The sequence below is a fragment of the Cibotium barometz genome, unplaced genomic scaffold (genome assembly GCF_041138505.1).
Source record: "Cibotium barometz isolate CiBa-2024 unplaced genomic scaffold, ASM4113850v1 ctg506, whole genome shotgun sequence".
NCBI classification, from domain to species: domain Eukaryota; kingdom Viridiplantae; phylum Streptophyta; class Polypodiopsida; order Cyatheales; family Cibotiaceae; genus Cibotium; species Cibotium barometz.
In genome coordinates this window covers 45001-69391 of record NW_028229451.1, presented here as the reverse complement: position 1 = coordinate 69391, position 24391 = coordinate 45001, and the positions used below count along the sequence as shown (strand labels likewise).

Genomic DNA, 24391 nt, shown 5'->3' with positions numbered 1-24391 from the left:
GTCACGGAAGGTGACTCTGAGTGGTAGCAAACCGCTTTGGCAAATTGTGCAGAGATTACCTGTGTAAGGGAGACGCTATGCAAGCGCATTATGGGTGTTTTTTGTAGGTCTTTGCATAGCACTGGTCACTATTTTGTTGCACCTTGAGCCCTGTGTGTTCATTTCTGCCATTGAGTTGCAGTGGATTCTATGTAAGCCTTGTGAATGTACATTGCAGTTGCTATTGTGGCATACACTTTTGGGTGTAACCAATACTTGGTGTGATTTCTTATTTTGTTGTATTTGCATCATGGGTTCCTCTTCCACTTCAGAGAAAGAGTTTTATAGCATCAAGAAGTATGGCACAAAATTTTCTTTGTGGAAAGAGCAAATACAAGATGTGCTGATTCAAAAAAAGCCGCTCATGTCTTTCGCTTTCATTGTATCCTCACATCTGAGTAGTGAGACGGCTCCGCTTACGATTCTTGCAACCTCCCCACCCTTGCAATTGGTACCACCTAAAGGGCCAGTGTGGCAAGAAGGTTCCCTGCTATGGTTTTATCAACAGAAGAAATTTATTCCTTTTGAGATGGCCAACGAATGCTTGAGGATTCAGTAGGACTTTATCATTCAGAAGCAGAGAGAGCGCATAAATCAACATGTAATCTTTAGAGAGTTGGAGTAGCAGAAGAAGTTGATCGGAGAGCTGCATAATCGGATCTCGGAGCATAATGAAAACCTGTGGAAATAGGCAAAATCACACGGTACAGAAGTTGCTAGATTACAAAGCCAAAGAAAGTCCGATCAAGATATAATCAAACAACTCATCAACAAATTAATCAGTCAGACTTCTTTCGAGAAGAAGGTGGATGAATGTATGCAATCCATCTCTTTGGAGTTCTCAACACAGCTGGAGGGATTAGCGAGCCGATACAACATGCTGTCATCGGAAAATGCATTGCTAAAAGAACATTTTAGAAGTCTCCATGCTATAGCGGACCAAATGCAAGAAGATGCTATAGAGGCGGAAGATTCCAAAGATTTGTCTGGATTTTTTCTTAACTCAATAGATTTTTAAGCCTTGTAGACGAGTCTTGAGCACCAAGCATGCGGAATCATTGTGGCAAGCCCTGTAGAGTAAGTTTTTGAAGCTTGCCCAGGCTCTAGTTGATTTGATTCTAGATGACGATTCTCACAACAAATTTTTTTTAATGGAAAAACAAGTTGAAATTTTGCAAAAAGAGTTACATCAATTAAGGCAAATGGTCCCAGATACCATTTTGGAACAAGCTTAAGATATCTGCACTTTTGAGATCGGCGGATCATTTGGTACTAAGGACCAGGAAGAGGAGGACATCATCGAGATTTCCCAAGGAGGATTTATGACTACAACAATACGAGAGGAAATTCCGACGACAATTATTGTCACAGATTTTGGAAAACACGTTCTTCCAATTCCAACTTATGTTATCAGAACGACGATACAGACAGAATCCAGTATTGTAAATCCCACAATTGTTTCCAATACAACTTCTACAATTATTCCAAAATTTTTTGTAGAGTTAGTGGAGTTGGTTGTCTCTGAAAGAATTCAAATTCCAATTGTGCCGTATCCTCCTGATACTCTAAGTCCTAATTTGAGTCCTTAGATAGTAGTTAATATTTCTTTTTTGCAATAAGAACTTTAAATTTTCTCTCTTTTGATTGAGTTAAACAAGCTGTGGTTTGGAGGCAGTTTTGGTATTGCACCAAGCTCCTCTCTATTTTCCGCATAGTCCTAGATTTATGAGATGTTGCATTATGAAAGGGGTTTTTCTTAATAAAAAGATAGAAATGAGTGGGTTCAAGTCCAAAATTTCTGCTAAATTTCTACCACCGTGAGTGCCAGTGTTAAGATTGGTCAGAGAGAAATTAGATTAAAGTTAAAAGATCTGAATAGTCATAGTGATTTGTAGAGTCACAACTTTTCCGATATGTAGTCAGTTGACGTAGATGGATAATTTGGAAGTTTCTTGTAATCAGTGAGAGATGTAATTTCTAAAGCAAAATGAATGGAAGATAGTTGGCACTTTTCAGAATGTTCTGTCTCACAGTTTTTCTAGTTTTTTGAAGTTGAATAATTCTTTCCTTTATGAATTTCGGAAGTATGTTTCATCCTTTGATTTGAAAATTCCAATGAATGCTTTCTGCCGTTAATTTCTAAAGTTTTCAACTCACAATCATGAAGCATTTACGTTGCTATTTCCGAAGTTTGGCGGATTAAGTTTCTAAAGGAGTTGTCAACCCCTAACAAACAATATTGAAGCATTGAGAGTTTTCAATATAGGTAATCTTATACATTTTTCAGCAACTATAAGGAAATAGTTTAGTACTAAACCACAAACGTGTTCTCAATACCATTCCACACAATTATGTAATATTATATTTTTCTAAAAGAACCACAAACAACATATAGTACTAAGTATAAGTTGCTAGTATCAACTAACTAGATAACCCATGCAGTAACATTTAGTACTAAAAGACAAAGCTGTACATTTAATATTAAAAGTTAAAATGATGACATTTAGGACTATCTTATATTAACTTGATTTGTTCAAATAGAAATATACTATACTAGATTAGTACTATATTAAGATAGGACTCACATAGTAATACAGTACTTTATTACTATGTCAGTACTATGTAATAATAGTATTGAATATAAATAGTATAGTACTATATTAGTAAAAAGTACTTATTCAATAATCTAAGCAGATAGCACTAAGTGAGTACAATATGACAGTACTATAATAAACTATATGAGTACTATGAGTCTTATATGGGTTTTCTATCAGTGCTATATTACAACCCTACTATATTAGTACTTGAATACAAACAAATAGTATTGTGCTAGTGCTATAATAAAACATGAAGACCAAAAAAAGTCCTTAATTGTGGCTATAATAGAACTATCTTAGCAATGAAGTAGTACTATACTAATCTAGTACTAGTACTATGGTAGTACTATATTAGAACTATCTCAACAATGAAGTAGTACTATACTAATCTAGTACTGTACTATACTATACTAATCTAGTACTTGTTGAGATATCAAGCTCAACACATAATGAGATGCCAGGGTGATTGTTGTGCATTGATGTCACCGACATGTTGGGTGAGATGTGGTTGTTACACCGTATCAGAATAACAGTCGTATGATAGCTATGTATGTCGACATGTAGCTAGTGGTTTCATTAGTATACCACTAGTATAGTTTACTTGAGTTTGGTTAGCCAAGATGTAGCTTGGTATCTTTCCTTTGTATTGACTTCTTTTTAGCTTTCAACAAGTAAGAAGGAGAAAGAGTTTTCAGCCTCCACCTTTGTGTGAGCCTTCCCCTTTTGTTTTGTGAGTGAGAAAGCTTCCTATGAGCATCCTCTTCTCTCTCCCGCTATCTTCACATGGTATCAGATCTTGATTCACGTTGAGGAGCTCAAGGGAGAAAGTGATTTCAGTAAAAGGATCTATTTTTGCTTTCCATTTCGGATTTGGAAGCATATCTCTACAGGACCACAGCCTGTAGGTGCAGGAGTGCACTGTTGAATCAAGGAACGCCCTTTGTAGTGTGGAGAGAGGTCGATATAACCTTTGAAAGAGGGCAATGCCCTTCACGTGCTCATATTTTTTATTGAAGCTCATTCTGGGGCCCATTTTGTAGCCGCAAGTTCTTAAAGCGGTTTCACAGAAAATGCTAGATTTCCATTGTGAGTTGAAGTTCTGCTATTCGACATGAACGCTGTGTAGAAATGCATTGTATGCCTATTTTGCAGAGGTTTCAGAAATGACAGATTCTTACCTGTAGTCTATTTATGCAAAAGAGTCATGGAAGGGGACTTGCAGGTTTCACAATGTCAGGAGATGGAATATCACAGATTGTTGCTGATAAGCTCAATGGCACTAACTTCCTGGCATCGAAGTTAAGATTGATGAATTACATCATGGGAAAAGGTTATTGGGGATTTATCACTGGAGATGAAGCAGAACCAGCATTGCTTGCCACCCCAGCTACTCCTACACTAGAAAGGTTGGCTGCATGGAAGACTTGGCCTAAAGCGTGGTCAAACAAGATAGGACAATATCTTGTCACTATTGGATTTCAGATTTCTAGTGTAGATTTTTCACTATATGTGAGAAAAATAGAAAATGGGATCATGCTTCTTGTTATCTATCTGGATGATTTGATTATGACAGGGGATAGTGATGATGACATCCAGCATGTTAAGATGCTTCTCAAATAGAAGTTTGAGATGAAGGATTTGGGAGAGCTGAAGTATTTCTTGGGCATTGAGGTGATTCAAACTTCACAGGGCATTAGTCTTTTGTAGAGGCAGTATGCATTGGATATGTTGTCCAAGTATGGGATGACAACATGTAAGCCCATTTCTGTGTCATTGGATCAGAATGGAAAGTTGAGTGCAGATACAGGAGATATGTTAGAAGACCCTACTATGTACAGGCACATAGTAGGAAGTTTGATCTACATGACTATCACCAGACCAGATTTGAGTTATGCTATTGGATTGGTGAGTCAGTTTATGCAGGCACCACAGAAGTCACACTTGGATGTAGCCAGGTGCATACTTTGGTACATCAAGTCCACTCTTCAATATGGACTTGTCTACGAGGCTAGATTGCAAGTGGAGCTGCTTGGGTACATGGATGCTGACTGGGCTAGTAGTACTGCAGATAGGAGATCTACTAGCGATATTATGCTTTCCTTTGGGAGTGCTACAATAAGTTGGAGTAGCAAGAAGCAGCCTATAGTGGCTCTTTCGAGCACAAAGGCAGAATACATAGGCGCATCGATGGATGCATGGCTCTGAAAGCTACTTTTAGATATGGGAGTGTCAGCACAGGGACCCGTTGTCATTTATTGTGACAACATGAGCAGCATTCAATTGGCTAGCAATCCAGTGTTTCATGCTAGAACCAAGCACATTGAGGTGCACTATCATTTTGTGTGAGAGCAGGTTCTAGCAGGTTATGTGGATTTGGTTTATGTCAGCACAAACGATTAGGTGGCTAACATTTTCACAAAGGCATTGGGCGCAGAGAAGCTATGCAAGTTTAGAGACCTGCTTGGTGTGTAGAATATGGGTTTGAGCTTGAGGGGGAGTGATGAGATATCAAGCTCAACTCATCATGAGATGCCAACATGACTATTGTGCATTGATGTCACCGATATGTTGGGTGAGATGTGGTTGTTACACCGTATCAGAATAATAGTTGTATGACAGCTATGTATGTTGACATGCAGCTAGTGGCTTAGTTAGTATATCAGTAGTATAGTTTACTTGAGTTTGGTTAACCAAGATATAGCTGGGTATCTTTCCTTTGTATTGTTTTTTGGCTTTCAACAAGAAGGAGAAAGAGTTTTCAGCCTCCACCTATGTGTGAGCCTTCCCCTTTTGTTTTGTGAGTGAGAAAACTTCCTATGAGCATCCTCTTCTCTCTCCCGCTATCTTCACAGTACTTGTAATGTGGTAGTACTATAGTAGCACTATATTAGAACTTATACTAATCTAGTACTATACTATGGTAGTATTGTAGTAGTACTATATTAGAACTATCTCAGCAATTAAGTAGTACTATACTAATCTAGTACTTGTACTATGGTAGTACTATATTAGAACTATCTCAGCAATGAAGTAGTACTATACTAATCTAGTACTAGTAATGTGGTAGTACTGCATCAATACTATATTAAAACTCTACTAGATTAGTATTGAAGTATAAAAAATAGTATTGTATTAGTCCTATATTAGTATTGAAGTATAAAAAATAGTATTGTATTAGTCCTATAATAGTATTAAGTCAGCACTACTTTAGTGCTATTATAGTACTATTTTAAAATTGTGTCAGTACAATCAGATAGTATTATTGGAACTCTACTACAATACAAACAAATAGTCCATTAATAGTACTATCTTAGTAGTATATCATATTAATAAGTCTATTATACATGTTACTTCTTATTATTTCCAAATTCAGAACTTACACATCACCAATGTTACCCTGTATAGTCATACAACTACTACAATTAGCATATCATAATTACAAGTAAATGCAATCATTGTAAGGGTGTTCAATTCTATTGGCATTGAAAAGTGGGTTGCAAAGAAGACTCACCATTATTTATTAATCCCATGGTTGTCACCCACTTTTCTAAAACACATTTCTTGCAAGATGGAGAAATGCACTGGGTACTCTCAGAAAAATGAATTGTTGCACATACGATGTGGTATATCTGCAAGCAAGGTGTAAACAACACATCAATAGAGTCAATGAAAAATCCTAGGCCACAAGTACACATCTACATATGTATGGAAAGGGTCAGTGCATAATATATTCAAAAGTAGGCATAGGATAAAACACACATTCAAGATTATCTTACTTTTGAATGCGCAGTAGAAAATATCCATAGCATGCGAGGTACTAGGCCTAAGATAAAACACATATTGAAGTTTATCTTACCTTTCAATGGAGACTAGAATATGCACATAAGATGTTGATGATGTATTGGTGCAGGGATCACAACATGTAACCCGTGTTGTGTCAGCTCCTCTTCCATATGCAGTATGTTCCTGTTGAAACCAAATCCTGCCTCCAACTGCTATGAGATCTAGGCATGGTGGGTTCTTGAAGATTTTGAATAGTTTGTGGCAGATTCTGGGTCTGCCTCCAATGTTTACAAGTCCAGTTGGAGCTCAGCTTCCATTGTCTTGCTACCAGTAGCACTGTCAAGTTTCTTGTGTATCTAGTCTGCAATGTAAGTAATTGAGATAACCAGTTCAGAGGCGTCAAACTCTTTTTCCATAGCCTCCTGTAATTCGATCACCAACTTATTGTTCCCATCCCTTACTTTACTCTTCCATTCAGATATCGCAATTTTTTGTTCATGGGTCAAGTTCTCACATACTGTGCTGCTGAGGTTTGTCTTCACAGAGCGAACTTATTTTCTTGTGCCTTCTAATGGGCCAGTCCCTGGTGTGTGTTCCTATTTGATCTGTGTATTGTCCTAAGTACCACCACTCCTCATATAATTTTCCCGGTGGTGGTGGGAAAATTCTTCCCAATCCACCTCAATCCCATGAGCAGATGCATCAAAAGCTTGGGCCAAAACAGTTCCTACTTTGTATTCATGATTGTAGTAGAATGGTATATGTCTTTGTATAACAAAATAAACATGTTGTAAAGTTTCTTCTTAATCATACCACCAATGTGGTAGCCTCTACGAATTTTGTCTTGTCTTGTGTGCCCTAGGTGTCCCCCATCCAATCCTCCATGTTAGGGTACAGTTCTAGATTTGCTTTAAGAACGAAATTCCACCCAAGCTTCACCCCTGTAGGAACTGGTATGGTTTGGAGGGCCTTAACCTTCCCCGTACCCTTCTTCTTTGACATAGCTGTCTTCATTGGAGAGAGAACCTCTACCCATATTTTTATTTCCTGAGGTGAATTTTTTGGAGACATACTATTTACAAACAGAGTTACACATCAGGCATGCATGTAACTTCAAAAGCACTATACATACACAAAATTCCAGAAAGAAGAATAAAGAGAGAGACTCACCTCTTTTAAAATCTATTTCTGACGTGCCACACACTGATCAAGCTCTTCTTCTTTCTATAGTGGTGAATGTCTATGTGAATGTCTTCTTCTTTGTGTAGTGGCAAACGTGCTGAAGTTGTTTCTGACAAATGTCCTGAAGTCGGCCAAGGTGCTGAAGTTGTTTCTGACCTGAAGTCGGCCAAGGTCAATCACAAACTTAAGTGAAGCCGGCCAAGGTCAATCAAAGACAAGGAATATTAGGTGTATGTAAGGATTGTTCATGTTTCTGCATGAGAATCCATGCATGCATCATTATTTGGTGGTCCTGTAGTTTGGAATAATTTGAATTGAAATATTCTATACTAGTACTAAGACCATAGTACCATATTTTTTCCAATAGTACATACACCATAGCATGCATCCACCCATTCTTTGAAATTTAGAAGGTTATTTTTTCTAATTTCTCCTATTCAAGCCTCTTTCAACATAGACTCCACATTTTTTCTTGGAGGCATTGTCTATTTAGGGGTCCCTCTTGATGTAGCGTCATTCTAATCCTCTCTATAATAATGTATAAGGTCATAGTCCTACACTCCTTGGTTCTGGATATGATCCCATCGAGACGTTGGTGGATACACTTTGCAAGTAGTTCCAAGGCAAAATGGGGGAGAACGTGTGCTCCAGGCATGACCATGAGCACCATTGAAAGACCTAGATGCAATGCGAGAAGCACGTGCCATGGCATTTTTGGATCTCTTGGGAGGGAAGTTGAAGGAGGCCATTTTGAGAGCTAAAAGCATGCGAGCAAATAAAGCAAATACTGAAAGCCTAAATGCAAGGACTTATTTTTGTAAAGCTAGAACTAGATATAAGTAAAAATCCATTCTCTTTTTCGAAGGATCTCCTCCCAAACTTGTATAAATTGAGAGGGCCCTACCCATCAATCATCATCAGTTGGATCAATCATCCGCTAATCACCGGTTGAGTGAGGCTCTTGGTCTTTGTTTGTAAGAGATATTTTTTATTGGAATATAGCACAAGTTGTTCTTTTTTTCGGCTTGTATCCGTTGATCGTTTTTGTAGGGTGTGAGAGGAGTTAGAGTGGATATCGTCCCACAGATTGGTGTCTTTTGCAATTTGTTTTCCAAGAACACTCACTGGCTACTGACCTTCAGGAGATTGGATGAGATCTTGGACTTTCAGGCACATGGTGTAGCTTTTGACACTTGCATGTGCTTGTAGTTGAGGCATCAATAAAGGGAAGGAGCTTTGGGAGCTTTGGCAGACCAAGACTTGGTTGGTTAAAATTTCGGCATAAGATGAGGACATCAAAGGAGAATGATTGAAGACTTGCTTACTCAGTTTTTCAAAGAGATAGTCAGTTGGGGATTCAGTAGGTGTAGGCAGTGCTAAAACTTGGAGACATTGTCAACGATAGCTCTGAGGAAGATTCAACGTGAAGATACAAGCTGTGTAGATCCTTAACCACGAGTGACAGCAAGTGGTCACAAGGATAGCATCAAAAAGGGAGAAGGCTTGCTAAAAAGTGTACGCGACTGTTATCTTTGCATGGGGATGCTACAAATTCAATGCTTGTGCTCAGGAACGGCAACTTGTGAACTTGCGAGTTTCGAAGAAACGTTTGATTGTTGTTGAGTTTGTTGAGGAGGGTGTCATCCTCGCGGCTCTGTTTTCCACTGACTGAATAGGAGGCTTGATGAGCGACATACGTCTTTATGTGAAAGATTTGCAACAGATACGTGGTCTGTGGTAGGAGCAGCCTTCTTGGTTGATGAGGGATCGACGTGGCTAAGGATTTTGGCTGCTGGTTGTGGTAGTTCTAGTTGGAAGGCATCGTCTTTTGTGAGCTGTTTCTAGATCTTGAGCAAAGGAAATTCGTACACAAATAGCATATAGTTTGAAACTTTTTTCCATGCTTAAGGTAGCAGGTGTTTTCCTTCTTTGTTTATTCTTTGATGTGGGTTCTTCAGGTCCACAGGCAAATACTGATTGGTTTGAAAGAGGAGAGCTACCAACAAAGTCGGTTGGAAGGGCAGGACTCATCTACCATATGTTTGCTGGCATCGTGCGGTAGAGGCTGTCCTGTTTCATGTGCTCCACAGTTTTTCCGAAAAAGTAAGATGGCTTTCTTTCGCAAGCACACCAACTCCATGTGGAGTACACTGGAATCTTCTTTGATTAGTGGACCTTATGGGAGTCCCCATTGGACCTCTTGATTTCAAGAAAAGAAACAAATAGGCTTTCTAAAGGCCTAGCTCCATACTTTATGATTATGGTAGAAGGAAATTTTTCATCTTGATTTCTTTCAAATTATTTTATAGACAGGCCTATTGAATCTTATTCACCTTGTTTGTCTCTCAGCCTTGTGCTGTCCATCGCATGCTGATGCCATAACTATGTAACCTCAAGAATCTGCTTTTCAATTTAACAAAAAAAACTGTCCATAGCTTGCTCATGCCATAACTATGTAACCTCAAGAATCTGCTTTTCAATTAAAAAAAGAAAAAGGATACTCTTTGGCAATGTCACTTGTGACTGGAGTGAGTGACGTGATGTGTTGAACTACCTCCACTTGCAAATTTTAAAAAAAGAGGATAAACTCTTTGCATGAGTGACGTGACGTGTTGAACTACTCCACTTGCCTATGACAAGTTCTTCAATGAGACAACCATTTTCTGGCCTCCGATCCCGCTTTAGGAGGGAAAATTAGGGTTACTTTTTTTTAAAACTAGTGTTCTTCATCGGACCTTATGCAAGACCCCCATCGGACCTCTTGATTTCTAAAGGCCTAGCTCCATACTTTTTGATTAGCGGACCTTATGCAAGACCCCATCGGACCTCTTGATTTCAAGAAAAGAAACAAAGAGGCTTTCTAAAGGCCTAGCTCCATACTTTTTTGCATTTATATTTCAGCCTTCGTATTATCAATCCTTACAAATATTTCATCTCCGTCTTTTCAGTTCAGTCACTTGAAAGCAAAGAGAAGGATGACATTTTTGTTGGTTGTTGGTTTTCTTATATGCAAAGGGAAAAAAATTTTGGACCGCTATCAATTTGTTTTGTTGCTTTGCGGTGTTTGGTGAGGTGTGCGATATCATGCGGAAAGCCAGGTCTTCGATGCTTTTGTGTTTACATAGTATTGCCGATAGTGTTTCTCATGGACTGAGGCCACTCGGAGACTCTTGGAATTTGATCGGCAGATTGTCCGGTGATTATCGCTTCAGTGGGCTTGTTCTCGTTGTTGAGCGAGAATGATTTGTGTGTAGTTGAGATAGCAAAAGTGTTTGTGTATTGTACGCTACCATTGAAGTATGCGTAATTTCTGTGCGTAATTTCAGTGAAGGTCTTGACTGCCCGAAGTTTTGCTAGACCTTGGCGCTCAATGTCTGTAATCTACCTCCCGTCCTAGAAACACACACCGAATTTTGAGGCCAGCTTTCCATTTGATGAATGCTCACACGCACCCCCGCTCATGTTGCACTTACAAGAAAAGAACAATCAAAATGAAAGATAGCGAAATTTCGGTGAAATTTTTTTAGTTGATTAATTGCTTTATTTACCTCCAGAGATGAAGTAAGGCACCAACCACACATTGCCAGGATTTTAGGGAGACCTTACAGTTCTACTATTTTGGCTAATTTCTGTGTTTTACATTCCTCCGATTGTACCTTGAGCTCTCTCGCTTTCCCTCCTCCTGCCTCTCGTCCTCCCTTCTCCCTCTCTCTCACTTCTCATCCTCCCCTTCCCCTCTCTCTACCCCACTTTGTCATGGTAATTCCAGGGCCGTGTCCTTGGGGCTGCTCGTTCTCACGTTAATCGAATTCACGTTGCCTTGACTTAGGTTAATCGTGCATGGGCGGGTGGACCTAATTAATCCATTTTCCATTTTTCGAAACGTAGGGGACATTTTGACACACACTGACTGCTGAGAGACTCTCTGTTGTTGCAGATACAAACGACTGCTCTCTTTGGTCCCCCCCTTAGTCCACAATTGATGATAAACGTGAGAAAAGAGCAAGTTAAGAAAAGTGAGCAACAAAGGAAACCTTAAACACTGCAGAGCGAGCTGATCAGTGAGAGCTCGCTCATCACTAAACCATAGCCACAGCGAGAGTCACTTTGGGCTTTATTAGCTTATTTACTATATTATATTTGGTCGGGCGGTGAACTTGACTAGGCGTAAGCCACAGGAGGACGTTCGGGGCCTGTGAGTTTCAATTCCTCTTCCTTGGTCTTGCTTCCTGCTTCTTCAGCGGTTTTTATCCAGTTTACGTTATTGTACGCCATGTTAATAGCCGCTAAGTTGGAGGGGCTCATCCGAACAATATGACGGTTCTCGTGGCCGAACCTCCCAATCCAATACTGGATGTCGTGCACCAGTGTGGAATCATCAGTAGCTCCAGTGAAGATGGGCCTCATGTGCACGGTTTCCATCACAACTTCTTCTTGGTTCTGTGGGTTTTGACGGACCCTCACGCAGGTCCCTTGCCTCCACAACGACAGACTATACCGCCCGAACTGCCTGGTCTGGCCTGCATGCATGGATAATATACATTGACTTTAACAACGCATGAAAAGGAATGTACACCACGTGAAACTAGAATGGTTGAAGAAACTCTTACCTGGCAGGATCTGAACATAGCCATCGTCCTCAAGGTTTTTAGTAAAGAATTTGGTCATGCTCAAGGCCCAGCCAAATGCGGTGGCTGGAATGCTAATGGCAGACATGCTGGCGGCGAGGGAGGTCATTGACGCCAGGGTTGCTGTGGTGACGCCAAACACTTCCACAACTCCATTCGCTACCAGGGCTGCAGTTAAGGGTGCAATGGCCCCTCCTACAGCAATTACAGTCGCCACTGATGCAACCACAGCCCCTGTAATACTGGCAATTTGGAGTGCAGCCTCATCATGGCCTACCTTCACCATGTATGTATCCGTGGTGTTGTTGTGGATGGATATGTAAGAACCCATGCTATTCAAAGTCTTTGAGAAAGTCAAGAGAATTTGGTGTATCCTCTCGTGACTGGAGGCCAAGTATTTATAATCTTCAGCCCGGGGGCGGGCGGGGGAGTAATTCCCGGATGAAATGGAAAAATCATGGTGATGTAATTCAGGGTTTAAATCATGGGCTGAACTTTATGTTCAAGGTAAATATTAAAATGATCTTTGAAAGATGTAAAGCTGCAAAAAGTTAAAAGTCAAAACTGCAAAAGGCCTACAGGTCGTCACAGGACGAGAGAGCGAGGCGGCAGGGCGACTCGCGAGTGATTAAGAGCCCCAGTTTCCAGACAAGGAGGACTCATAAATTCTCAGGGCCCGACAGCCAAAGCTTATTTCCCTTCGCTAATTCAGGTGCTACCACCTCTCTCTCTCTCTCTCTCTGCAGAACTTGCCGAACATATCAAGTCTCTCCCTGTTCTTCTTCTGCTGCTACTTTCTCTCTCTGTGTATGCAGAACTTGCCAAACATATCAGGTCTCTCCCTGTTCTTCTTCTTCTTCTTCTTCTTCTGCTACTTCTACTTCTACTTCTACTTCTGCTGCTTGGTCGGTAGTTGAGCACTCACATATGGGCGCCGCACCTTCACCTATCGGAACTCACGTCGTTTTTCTTTCTGATTATGAGGAAAAGTTAACAGCATGCACTTTCCGCAAGTCCAAAATCGTGAGCTCTCTACCAACGCGCACCGGCAATCCTCTCTTTGTTCAGACAAGGACCCTAGACCCTCGTGGTACTGACATGTCTACATGAATGCATTTGGACCACACAAGGACCCTAGACCCTCGTGGTATTTGTATTTTAATCGGATTGAGACTTTAAGGACCATCTCTTTCTGACTATGAATGCATTTGGACCACACAAGGACCCTAGACCCTCGTGGTATTTGTATTTTAATCGGACCACACAAGGACCCTAGACCCTCGTGGTATTTGTATTTTAATCGGATTGAGACTTTAAGGACCATCTCTTTCTGACTATGAATGCATTTGGACCACACAAGGACCCTAGACCCTCGTGGTATTTGTATTTTAATCGGACCACACAAGGACCCTAGACCCTCGTGGTATTTGTATTTTAATCGGATTGAGACTTTAAGGACCATCTCTTTCTGACTATGAATGCATTTGGACCACACAAGGACCCTAGACCCTCGTGGTATTTGTATTTTAATCGGATTGAGACTTTAAGGACCATCTCTTTCTGACTATGAGGAAAAGTTAACAGCATGCACTTTCCTCATGTCCAAAATCGTGAGCTCTCTACCAACGAGCACCGGCAATCCTTTCTTTGTTCACACAAGGACCCTAGACCCTCGTGGTATTGACATGTTTGCATGAATGCATTTGGACCACACAAGGACCCTAGACCCTCGTGGTATTTTAATCGGATTGAGACTTTAAGGACTATCTAGCACGTGAGACGGATGTTCTGACACTCTCATTAGTTTTAAAAAATACATAGAGATGGATGTTCTGACACTATCTGGCACGCGAGATGGATGTTGTGACAATTTAAGGACTATCTCGCACTCTCATTAATTTAAAAAAAAACATTGAGCAACTAGAAAATTAGTTCATGGGCTTATAGTATGTATACACATCAAGGATTACTTTTTTGGATCATTAACTTCATGTAGGCTTGGTAATACATGATTTTTTTTTTGGAGAAAGGATTTATGAATTAATTAACCATCATCAACAACCAATGAGAGGGGGACTCAACACCCCCTGCACCATTGTGACCATTACTTTCTTGCTATCCCCATCTGCCCAAGCTTGGACCACAGATGGGAGACCTTGGCCAAAATGCCACTTACAAAAAATGGATAGGAGAGAATCTCTAGGCTAGCCCCATTCCTACTAACATCTACCGTTGTGTTCCATATTGCCTGAACGGTTACATATCTTACCACATTCCATAACTCCCTCACCCCATCAGGGAGATAGGCACCAAAGAGGGCAGCATGACCTCACCTGGGCCCCAAATTTATGTAGCTCTCTCTCTAGTTTCACATCCCCTTAGTACACACACCTAGAAATATGCATTATATAAGATGTGAAGTATCCCTCTCTAATGTATCTTTCACATTACAACCACCAATCAAGGTACTATGCACGGGTATAAAAATGAATTTCAAACTTTTCCACTCTAATATTACACATATGTTCCCAAATATCTGCATTAGGGCCGAATCTACATTTGGCTAGATGGATGGCTTCCAACATACAGTCAGCCCATGGTTCTGGAGTAGAAGCCAGCTTGGTCCATAGCTTCAGTAGCATCGCGTCAGCCTTGACTCTCAAGTTAGGAACCGCAGCTCCCTCGCAGATCTTGGGAGCAGTCACTACCTCCCAAGCGAGCCATCTCCACTTTTTTTCTTCCCAGAGGAAACTTCTTAGCTCTTTTTCTATGAGGTCAAATTGGTATATTTGCTAAAAGTACATATCGAGAGTAGGTAGAAAGATGTGGAAGTCAGAACATGTTTTAAGAAGACTATGACCTTGCCCCGCATGGACAAGGAAGTATTCTTCCACTTGTCTATTTTGATTTTGAACTTCTGCTGTGAGGGTTAAAGGTCACTGTGCCCTAACCCTAGTCATGTACACAATACTCAAAGTATATATATGAAATACATAGAAGATAAGGGTGATTCTGCACCCACCAAAAATTGTGTTACTCTCTCGCTCTTGCTTCCTCACTCTCATCTTTTGCTTCCGTTCCATCCTCACAACTGGTATCAGAGCTTGGTATGCAATGAAGCACTCGGGTGGAGCACGAGACTTCGGTAAGAGAAGCATCATTTGCTTTCTTTTCCGATTTTGGGTATATATCTCTGTAGGAGCACAGCCGGAGGTGCAATACTGCACCATCTCTGTTTGAGATGCCCTTCGCGGTGCGGCGAGAGGCCATCATATGTGTTTCGGATCCCATTTCGCAGTCCAAAGTTCCCAACAGTGTGCCGTCAAAAAGTGCCGTTTTTGGGTAGTGCGACTGAGTTTCGCGATTCGGCTCAAATAGGTTGCAGAAAATCAGTCTTCTGTAACTTCGTAGAGATTTTGGGAGTGACAGTTTTGTGTGTGTTGTCAGTTTATGCCAAATAGTCACAGAAGGTGACTCTGAGTGGTAGCATACCACTTTCGCAATTTGTGCAGAAATTACATGTGTAAGGGAGACGATGCACAAGCGCATTTTGGGTGTTTTTTACACGTCTTCGCATAGTGTTGGTCACTGTTGTGTTGCAGTTTGAGCCCTGTGTGCTCATTTCTGGCATTTGGTTGCAGTGGATACTAGGCAGGCCCTATGAATACACATTATTGTTTATGCACATTGCAGTTGCTACTGTGCCATACACTTTTGGGTGTAACCAGGACTTGGTCTTAGCATCATGGGTTCCTCTTCAGAGAAAGAGTTTTACAGCATCAGGAAGTTTGATGGCACAAACTTGCTTTGTGGAAAGAGCAGATACAAGAAGTGCTGATTCAGAAGAAGCAGCTCAAGCCTTTGGGAGGGCTGCAAGCCAAGCCTGAAGAAATGTCAAATGCACACTGGGAAGAGTTGGATGCAATGGCAAGGTCTACCATTGGACTGTATTTGGCTGAAACAGTCTACTTTGTAGTAGTCTCAGAAAAGACTACTAGAGCTCTTTGGAGGAAGCTTTGTGATACCTATGAAAAGGAAACATTTTCCAACAAGGTATACCTCATGAAGAGGTTATTTCAGTTGTAGTTGCAGGAAGGCATTTCTATTGGTAAACATTTGAATGATTTTAGTATCATTTTCAGCCAACTTTAGGCACATAAGATGCCTTTTGATTCAGAGACAAAGGCGGTATTTCTTCTTTGCTCATTGCTGCCTTCTTGGGATACTTTTTGCACAACCATCAACAACTCCACACCTGGTGGAGTGTTGCATTATGACGATGTTGTTGGAAGCCTGCTGGCTGAGGAAATTAGACAGAAGTCTATGGAGAGCAACAAGGAGGATGTAGCTTTAAGTGTGCAGAGAGGCAGATCTCAGTTTAGAGAAAAGTCCCAAGAAAGAGGGAAATCCCACAACAAATCCAATATACGCAACATTGAGTGCCATTATTGTGGCAAAAAGGGACGCATTAAAAAGGATTGTTTTGTGCTGAAAAGAGAACAGAGAGAAAAGAAGAGAAATTCTAATCAGAATGCAAATAAGAATGAGCAGATTGCAAGGGAGGACAAGGGAAAAGCAAAGATAGAAATGTTGTCACCTAGATCAGTGATGATGATGTTTTCTTTGCCTCCACTTTACTTGCAGAATTACTCACCGTTGTTGATGATGCATATGCCCAGGATTGGATTCTAGATTCTGGTGCTTCGTTTCATGTTACTTCCCACAGGGAATGGTTTTAAACTTATGACAGTGGAAAGAAAGGTTCTGTGCATCTTGGAAATGACTGTGCCTGCGACACAGTAGCAGTTGGTGACATTAAATTCTCTCTTGCAAATGGGTCTGCTTTTGTTTTGAAAAATGTCAGACATGTTCCTAAGCTAACTAAGAGTCTCATTTGAGTGGGTCAGCTTGATGATGGTGGTTTTAAGACCACTTTCAGTTTTCAAAGTTGGAAAATTCAGAAGGGCTCTTTGCTTTTGGCTAGGGGTGCTAAGTGTGGGACTCTTTATCCCGGCCAAAATGGAATGAAAGAACTCTGGCGTTTCGGTTATGTTCCGCTTCTCAGTTTTTCTGATTTTGAATTTTGTGAGCATTGTCTTTATGGAAAGCAGACTAAATCATCCCATAAAAGAAAAGGAAAGAAAGATCTTGGAATGCTTGATTTGCTGCACTCAGATGTATGCCATGAGGAAAATTGCTTTAGTTGAAAATCAGTCTGGTAGAAAGCTCAAATGCTTACGGACAGATAATGGTGGAGAGTATGTCTCTCGTCAATTTCAGCAATTCTGTGATGCACATGGAATAAAGAGGGAGCTCACGGCTCCTCGTACACCACAATAGAATCCAGTTGCAGAAAAGATGAATCGCACCATGCAAGAAAGAATGCAGTGCATGCTTTCACATTCAAGTCTCTTTGGTAGTTTTTGGGCTAAGGCAATGAAAACTACTGTACATGTGATCAATCGATCTCCAAACAACAGTTTCGATTGTGGCATTGCTGAAGAGTTATGAGTGGCAAGAAGCCCTCTTATTCTCATTTGCGTATATTTGGGTGTGAGGCATATGCACATGTGCCAAAGGAGCTTCGATGAAAGCTAGCTCCTAAGTCCAAGAGATGCATCTTTCTGGGTTATGGTGATAGTGGAGAGATGGGTTATCGTCTCTGGGATCTAGAAGCAAAGAAAATCATACGCAGTCATGATGTGGTTTTCAATGAGAAAAGGATGCATAAGACACCCATAAGAGAGGTGGAAATGAGGAAAGTTACTTTCCAGGATATAAATCCACCTGCAAATGTTGGTAGACCGCAAGCTATCCATGCACCGGCGGATGTGCAGGAAATTGTACCACCAAGTACTCCATCAAGCACACACTTAAGGGAACATGATGAGCCATCTATTGGTGAAAATCATGAGCCAAATATGGCTGGTATGGAGGCTAGATAGCAAGTTGAAATGCCCTTGAGAAGGTCAATAAGAGTGACTAGAGTGCCTGATAGGTTGTTCCAAGAGTGGACTATGTCATGCTCATTGATTGCGTGGAGCCTTCTTGCTATGAGGAGGCTATGTTGTGCGAGGATCAGCGCAAGTGGGAGTCTACCATGCAATCAGAAATGAATTCACTCTTGAAAAATCAGACTTGGGACTTGGTTTCTTTGCCAAATGGTAAGAAAGTGCTGCCATGTAAATGGGTGTACAAGCTGAAGGTTATAGGTGAAGGTGTGCCTAGGTACAAAGCCCATTTGGTTGCTAAAGGATTCAAGCAAGAAAAGGGTGTGGATTTTGATGAGATCTTCTCTCCGGTTGTGAAGATGACCACTCTTAGATGTGTGCTTGGACTTGTTGCAGCATAAAATATGGATCTTATGCAGATGGATGTCAAGACTGCTTTCTTGCATGGGGATTTGCATGAGGAAAAATACATGGCATAGTCGGAAGGCTTTGAAGAAAAGGGCGAAGAACATTTGGTATCCCAGGGTTTCAGAAGGAGTGAGGTTGATCACTGCCTCTACACCAAAAAGGCTAAGGATAATAGCCTTATTCTCTTGGTGCTTTATGTGGATGATATGTTGTTGGCTCGCAGGAATACTTATGAGCTGGATGCTTTGAAGGCCAAGTTGCATGAGGTCACATTCTTGGCATGCGCATTATGTGTGACAAGAATAGGAAACTCCTTTGGCTTTCACAGAAGGAGTATGTCACAAAAGTACTGCAACATTTCAATATGGAGGGGGGGGAGGCATTGAGTACTCCATTGCCTCCATATGTGAAATTGAGTCAAGATGACAGTCCCAAATCCGATGAGAGAGGGCCATGATGGCCAAGGTTCCTTATGCATCAGCTGTTGGGAGTCTCATGTATGCTATGATAGCCACGAGACCAGACATTGCATTTGCAGTGAGAGTTGTTAGCAAGTACATGGCAAATCCAGGGAAGAAACACTGGGAGGCAGTCAAATGTATCATGAGGTACATGAAGGGTACCAGGGATATGTGCATTTGCTTTGGCATAGGAGACATGTGTGTACTTGGTTACACAAATTCAGATTATGCAGGGCATGTGGATACCAGGAGATCTACTTCTGGTCATGTGTTCACCTTTGTAGGAGGTGCAGTGTCTTGGCTGTCCCGTGCATAGAAGTTTGTTGCTTTGTCTACCACAGCGGCTAAGTATGTTGCAGCCCACAGAGGGTTGCAAGGAGGCTATATGGATTCATCGGCTAGTGGGAGATTTGGGGATTCATACAGTTGTACCTACATTGCATAGTGATTCCATGAGTGCTATTCATCTTGCACGGAGTCCGGTCTTTCATGCTAAGACCAAACACATTGAGATCAGGTACCATTTCATCAGGGAGGTACTTGAGGACAAGCGTTTAGAGCTTGTCAAGGTTCATACAAATGAGAACCCTGCAGATATCCTAACTAAGAGTCTAGCTAGACAGCGGTTTGAGTATTGTCATGTTTTGATGGGCATGTCCACAAGGTTTCCTCACTTAAGGACACATTGCCCTTTAAGTGGGAGGTTGTGAGGGTTGAAGGTCACTCTGCCCTAACCCTAGTCATGCACACAATATTCAAAGTATATATATGAAATACATAGAAGATAAGGGTGATTCTGTACCCACCAAAAACTGTGTTACTCTCTCGCTCTTGCTTCCTCACTCTCTTGTCTTTCGCTTCCGTTCTATCCTCACATCTACCACCACCATTGGAATCTATCCTTCATCTTAACTTTAGTGCCAATATGGAAGCCTAGGTGGCGACATACATCTCCTTTGTCAATCCATCTAAAGGGTAGTGCCACAAGCCAATCAGGTTTGTCTCTGTGAGAAACACATATTGTAGTGGATTTATCCCAATTAATAGATGATCCTAATGCCAGGCAGTGAAGCTGGAAGATGATGATCTTCTAGATGCTCACATAGGGGTAGATCATGATCTTCTCAATGGCAGGGCCTGAAATTTGCTAAAAGACTCATCACCCTACCAATTGATCACTCAATCACAAGCACCCCTCAAGTATCCTACAAGATAGTGACTCAATGGTGTGGAAATGGAAGGGTGCATCAATGGTAGCAAGTTGTGATGCTATTATGGATCACAAAAACCACAAACCCTCTAATCCATCCATGAGGAGAAGAAGCTTCAGAAGTAGGTTTCCAAAATGAGGAGGGAAGTCCATTTAGGAGGCCAAGGAATGTAACACCAAACCCAAGGGAAAATCCCCTATGGAATTTTACAAGGTAACCTTGGACAATCCCATAGTGCCTCACAACATAATTGTAGAGTCTACATGACTAGATGCTAGGATCCAGGCATATAGCATCCTCCACGACCTCTTTGGCTCCCCCTTCCTCTTTGGCCTCCTTGTCCTCCTGCATGGGACTGATTTTCCTGATTTTGCTGATTTCTACCTCCGCCACCAAATCGACCTCCTCTTCCTCTGCCTCTTCCTCTACTTGCATCATTGTAGAAGACAGATTCCTTGGAAGTTCTTGAAGATGATGCACCACCTCTAGTTCTTTGCTCTTCAGCAAGCAATAAGGCGATCAGCTCCTAAAAATCAGGAAAGTTTTCTCAGACACTAATGGACATCTGAAACTGAGCATACTCCTTTCTAAGACCATTCAAGGTCACTGACACCAAATCTATGTTATACAGCCTATTCAAATTTTCCCACACTTCCTTTGGTGTCTTGGCATGTTGAATATGCACCACCTAGGTGTCATTGATACTGATAGACAGCCATTACATAATCTTACTGGACTTTTCATGCCAGCTCTTCCATGCAGCCAACCGTTCTTGTGTAGGAGCAGCCGGGGCAATGGGCAGTACCGGTTCTGCTTCATCTCCAGTGATGAATCCCCATAAACCTTTCCCCATGATGTAATTTGTCAATCTAAACTTCCATGCTAGGAAGTTAGTGCCATTGAGCTTATCAGCAACAATCTGTGACAGTCCATCTCTTGACATTGTGAAACGTGCAAGTCAAAAACCCAAAAAAACTGTACTCACACACTTTCTGCCTCACATAGGCAATATCTGCAAAACTGGCGAAAGTGGTATGCTACCACACAGTCACCTTCCGTGACTCCTTTACATAAACTGACTGTAGGCAAGAATTTGTCACCTCTGAGATCTTTGCGAAACGGGCCCCAAAATGGCCTCGGATCAAAAATCGACCTCTTACCACACCACGAAGGGCGTTCCTTGATTCAACAGTGCACACCTACACCTGTCGGTTGTGGTCCTGCAGAGATATGCTTCCAAATCTGAAATGGAAAGCTGAAATAGCTCCTCTTACCGAAATCTCTTGCTCCCTTGAGCTCCTCAATGCGAACCGAGCTCTGATACCATGTGAAGATAGTGGGAGAGAAGAGGATGCTCATAGGAAGCTTTCTCACTCACAAAACAAAAAGAGGAAGGCACACACAAAGGTGGAGGCTGAAGACTCTTTCTCCTTCTTACTTCTTGAAAGCCAAAAAGAACATAATACAAAGGAAAGATACCAAGCTATATCTTGGTTAACCAAACTCAAGTAGACTATACTAGTGGTATACTAACTAACCCACTAGATGCATGTCGATATACATAGCTATCAACTAGCTGTTATTCTGATACGGTGTAACAACTGCATCTCACCAACACGTCGGTGACATCAATGTACAATGGTGACCCTGGCATCTCATGATGTGCTGAGCTTGATATCTCAACAGAGGATGTAGAATGGGAAACTAATCTTCTCTCCCAGGATGTAGACTTGTTTGGCCTATCTATTATAGGTGATGGAGTTGCAAAGGAGAGAGACCAATGTGCGCTTCATGAGGAAAAGGATGATCCACCGAATGTTTTACTTGTAGAGATACAAAAGGTCTTGGAGCCGATGATCACTGAGGAGGAGAAGAAAATATATTTGCAGGCATTTTAGAAGTACCCTAAACTCTTTGCCATGGAGTATTAACAATAGCGAGGTACGAAGAGCATTGTTAACCACATTGATCTTGAGCAAGGAGTGAAGCCGGTTGTGTAGAAGCTGAGGAGGATGAGTTCCATACAAAAGGAGGTCCTTAAGGAGGACTTCGAGAACATTTTGGCGGCATATTTCATCTATCCAATAGATGATCTAGAATGGGTCTCGTTGGTGGTGATCACTACGAAGAGAAATGTGAAATGGAGGATTTGTGTGGACGTCCGTCTGCTCAATGAGTGGACCAAACGAGATCACTATTCACTTCTTTTTTAAGATTAGATTTTGGATCAGGTGGCGGGTCATGAGTGTTACACTATCTGTGATGGATACTTAGGGTGTTTCCAAATATGGATAGTAGTGGAAGATCAGAGGAAGACCACCTTCACTACACCATGGAGATGCTATAGTTACAAAGTCATGCTGTTTGGTTTGCGTAATGCCTACGCTAGTTTCTAGAGATGGATGAATTGGCTTTTTTCTCCCTTCCTTAGTAAGTCTTTGCAGGTTTTCATGGATGACTTCTGCATCTATAGTTCATGGATTCTACAAGTGGAGAGGGTGGATGAGGTATTTGGGAGGCTAGATAGGGATGGAGGACATCTCACCCCTTCAAAGTGCAGAGCATGATGGGAGAGAGTGATTATTATGGGGCATGAGGTGTCAGCAAATGGTATCTCACTGGAACCGAGCAAAGTAGAGGCTCTCCTGCTTCAAGATCCTCCCATAGGTATCAAGGGTCTCTTAAGTTTTGTGCATAAGTTAAGATACTTATCTCACTCATTTGGCAGGCTAGTAGAGTATATGCATCTGTTGCAGAAGGCTTCATAAAAGGATCCTTTTTAGTGGATAGAAGTGGAGGATGCTGCTTTTTAGGTCATCAGGGAGAAGCTTAGAATGTTGCCAATTCTGATGCATCTGGATTGGGAGTAGCCTTTCTTTGTTAGTTTGAGTATGGGTAGGCATGCAGTAGGTGCTTTGGTGATGCAAAAAGGAAAGGGAAGCTCATATATGCCTCCAAACTATTACATCAGTCGCTCCATGGGAATCACAGAGCTTGGGTGGCACGTGGAGCAGTTGGTTTGGTGCCCAGTTTTCACTACCAAGAAGTGGAAGTCTTATTTGTTGATCAAGCCTTCTATGGTACTGACTCGTATCCAACTTCTTCCACAGTTCATGAAGGCTTTGAGCACTCCAAGGATCACCAAGTGGTTGCTTAGTCTACAGGAGTTCGAGGTTACTTTCTTGCAGAAGGATTCCATGAGAGCTCAGTTGGCGGATCTTCTCACTTACAGGGAGCCGAGGAAACCAGTTTCCACTCTCTAAGAGAAGGTGGTACCGCATGTAGGAATTCAAGAAGAGATGCCAGACCACAAGGTGACGCCTCATTTTGGTGGAGGTTTCAAAAGGACGGTCCAAAAAGGAAGCATGTGTTTTGTGATTTTTTATGCAAGAGGGCAAGAGGTGTATGCATAGCACTTCCAGGACCAACGAGTGCAAAGCAACAACAAAGCTAAGAATTGTAGCCTTTATGTAACTTATAAATATTAATACAATCAAGATTTTTTTCATACAAGCTATAGGTATTTGTGCATATTTAAGGAAAATGTTAGCATTGATTTATACATTCTCTTGATGGATTCTCTAATGTATTTGTATCTTGCCAAGATGTGGAACAAAAAAACTTACTCAAGTTTCCTACATGATGATCTTACTACATGCAACTCACCTTTTTCTTTCCAAGTATAAAAAATAGTACTGGTGATCTTACTACATGCATGTAGAAAAGTAGGCTTCCATAACATAGTGCTATTTGTGAGTACTATGGTAGTACTATTTGAGTATTGTTTGAGTAGGGGTACTATGGTAGTACTATACGATATGTTGAGTGTGGTATTTTCTAGGGTATCATATGTTGAGTGTGGTATCATGTTAACATACAAATATTAGCAAATTACTAATTAGTATTGAAGGTGCTAATTAGTACTATGCTAATTTGTAACGTGTTTGACAGTGAATAGCCCCCCTTTAAGTTTTGTTGTCTATTGATCCTTTTCACTTTGGCCCTTGCCCCTAAAGGGGACCCCTCAAGGGCCATAGTGACAAGCATCATTAGAAATAAATTTATTAATTCTGTAATGCCAGTAACTAACAGTTAGAATTAATACTAGACTAACTAACACTTAGTAACTGA

General features: G+C 41.3%; 1 protein-coding gene and 1 pseudogene across 1 annotated transcript; one reads left to right on the top strand and one right to left on the bottom strand.

Moving 5' to 3' along the window:
* Positions 1 to 11580: 11580 nt before the first annotated feature.
* Positions 11581 to 12776, bottom strand: LOC147602533 (uncharacterized). Its single transcript, XM_086797922.1, has 2 exons — positions 12212 to 12776; positions 11581 to 12121 (listed from the first exon to the last, which is right to left on the bottom strand). Exons 1-2 carry the CDS (start codon positions 12558 to 12560, stop codon positions 11763 to 11765), a joined length of 708 nt encoding a protein of 235 aa, XP_086654048.1. The 5' UTR covers positions 12561 to 12776; the 3' UTR covers positions 11581 to 11762.
* A 10462-nt stretch (positions 12777 to 23238) lies between these two features.
* The window catches only part of LOC147602532 (uncharacterized), a 4119-nt pseudogene continuing 2966 nt past the window's right edge, over positions 23239 to 24391 (top strand).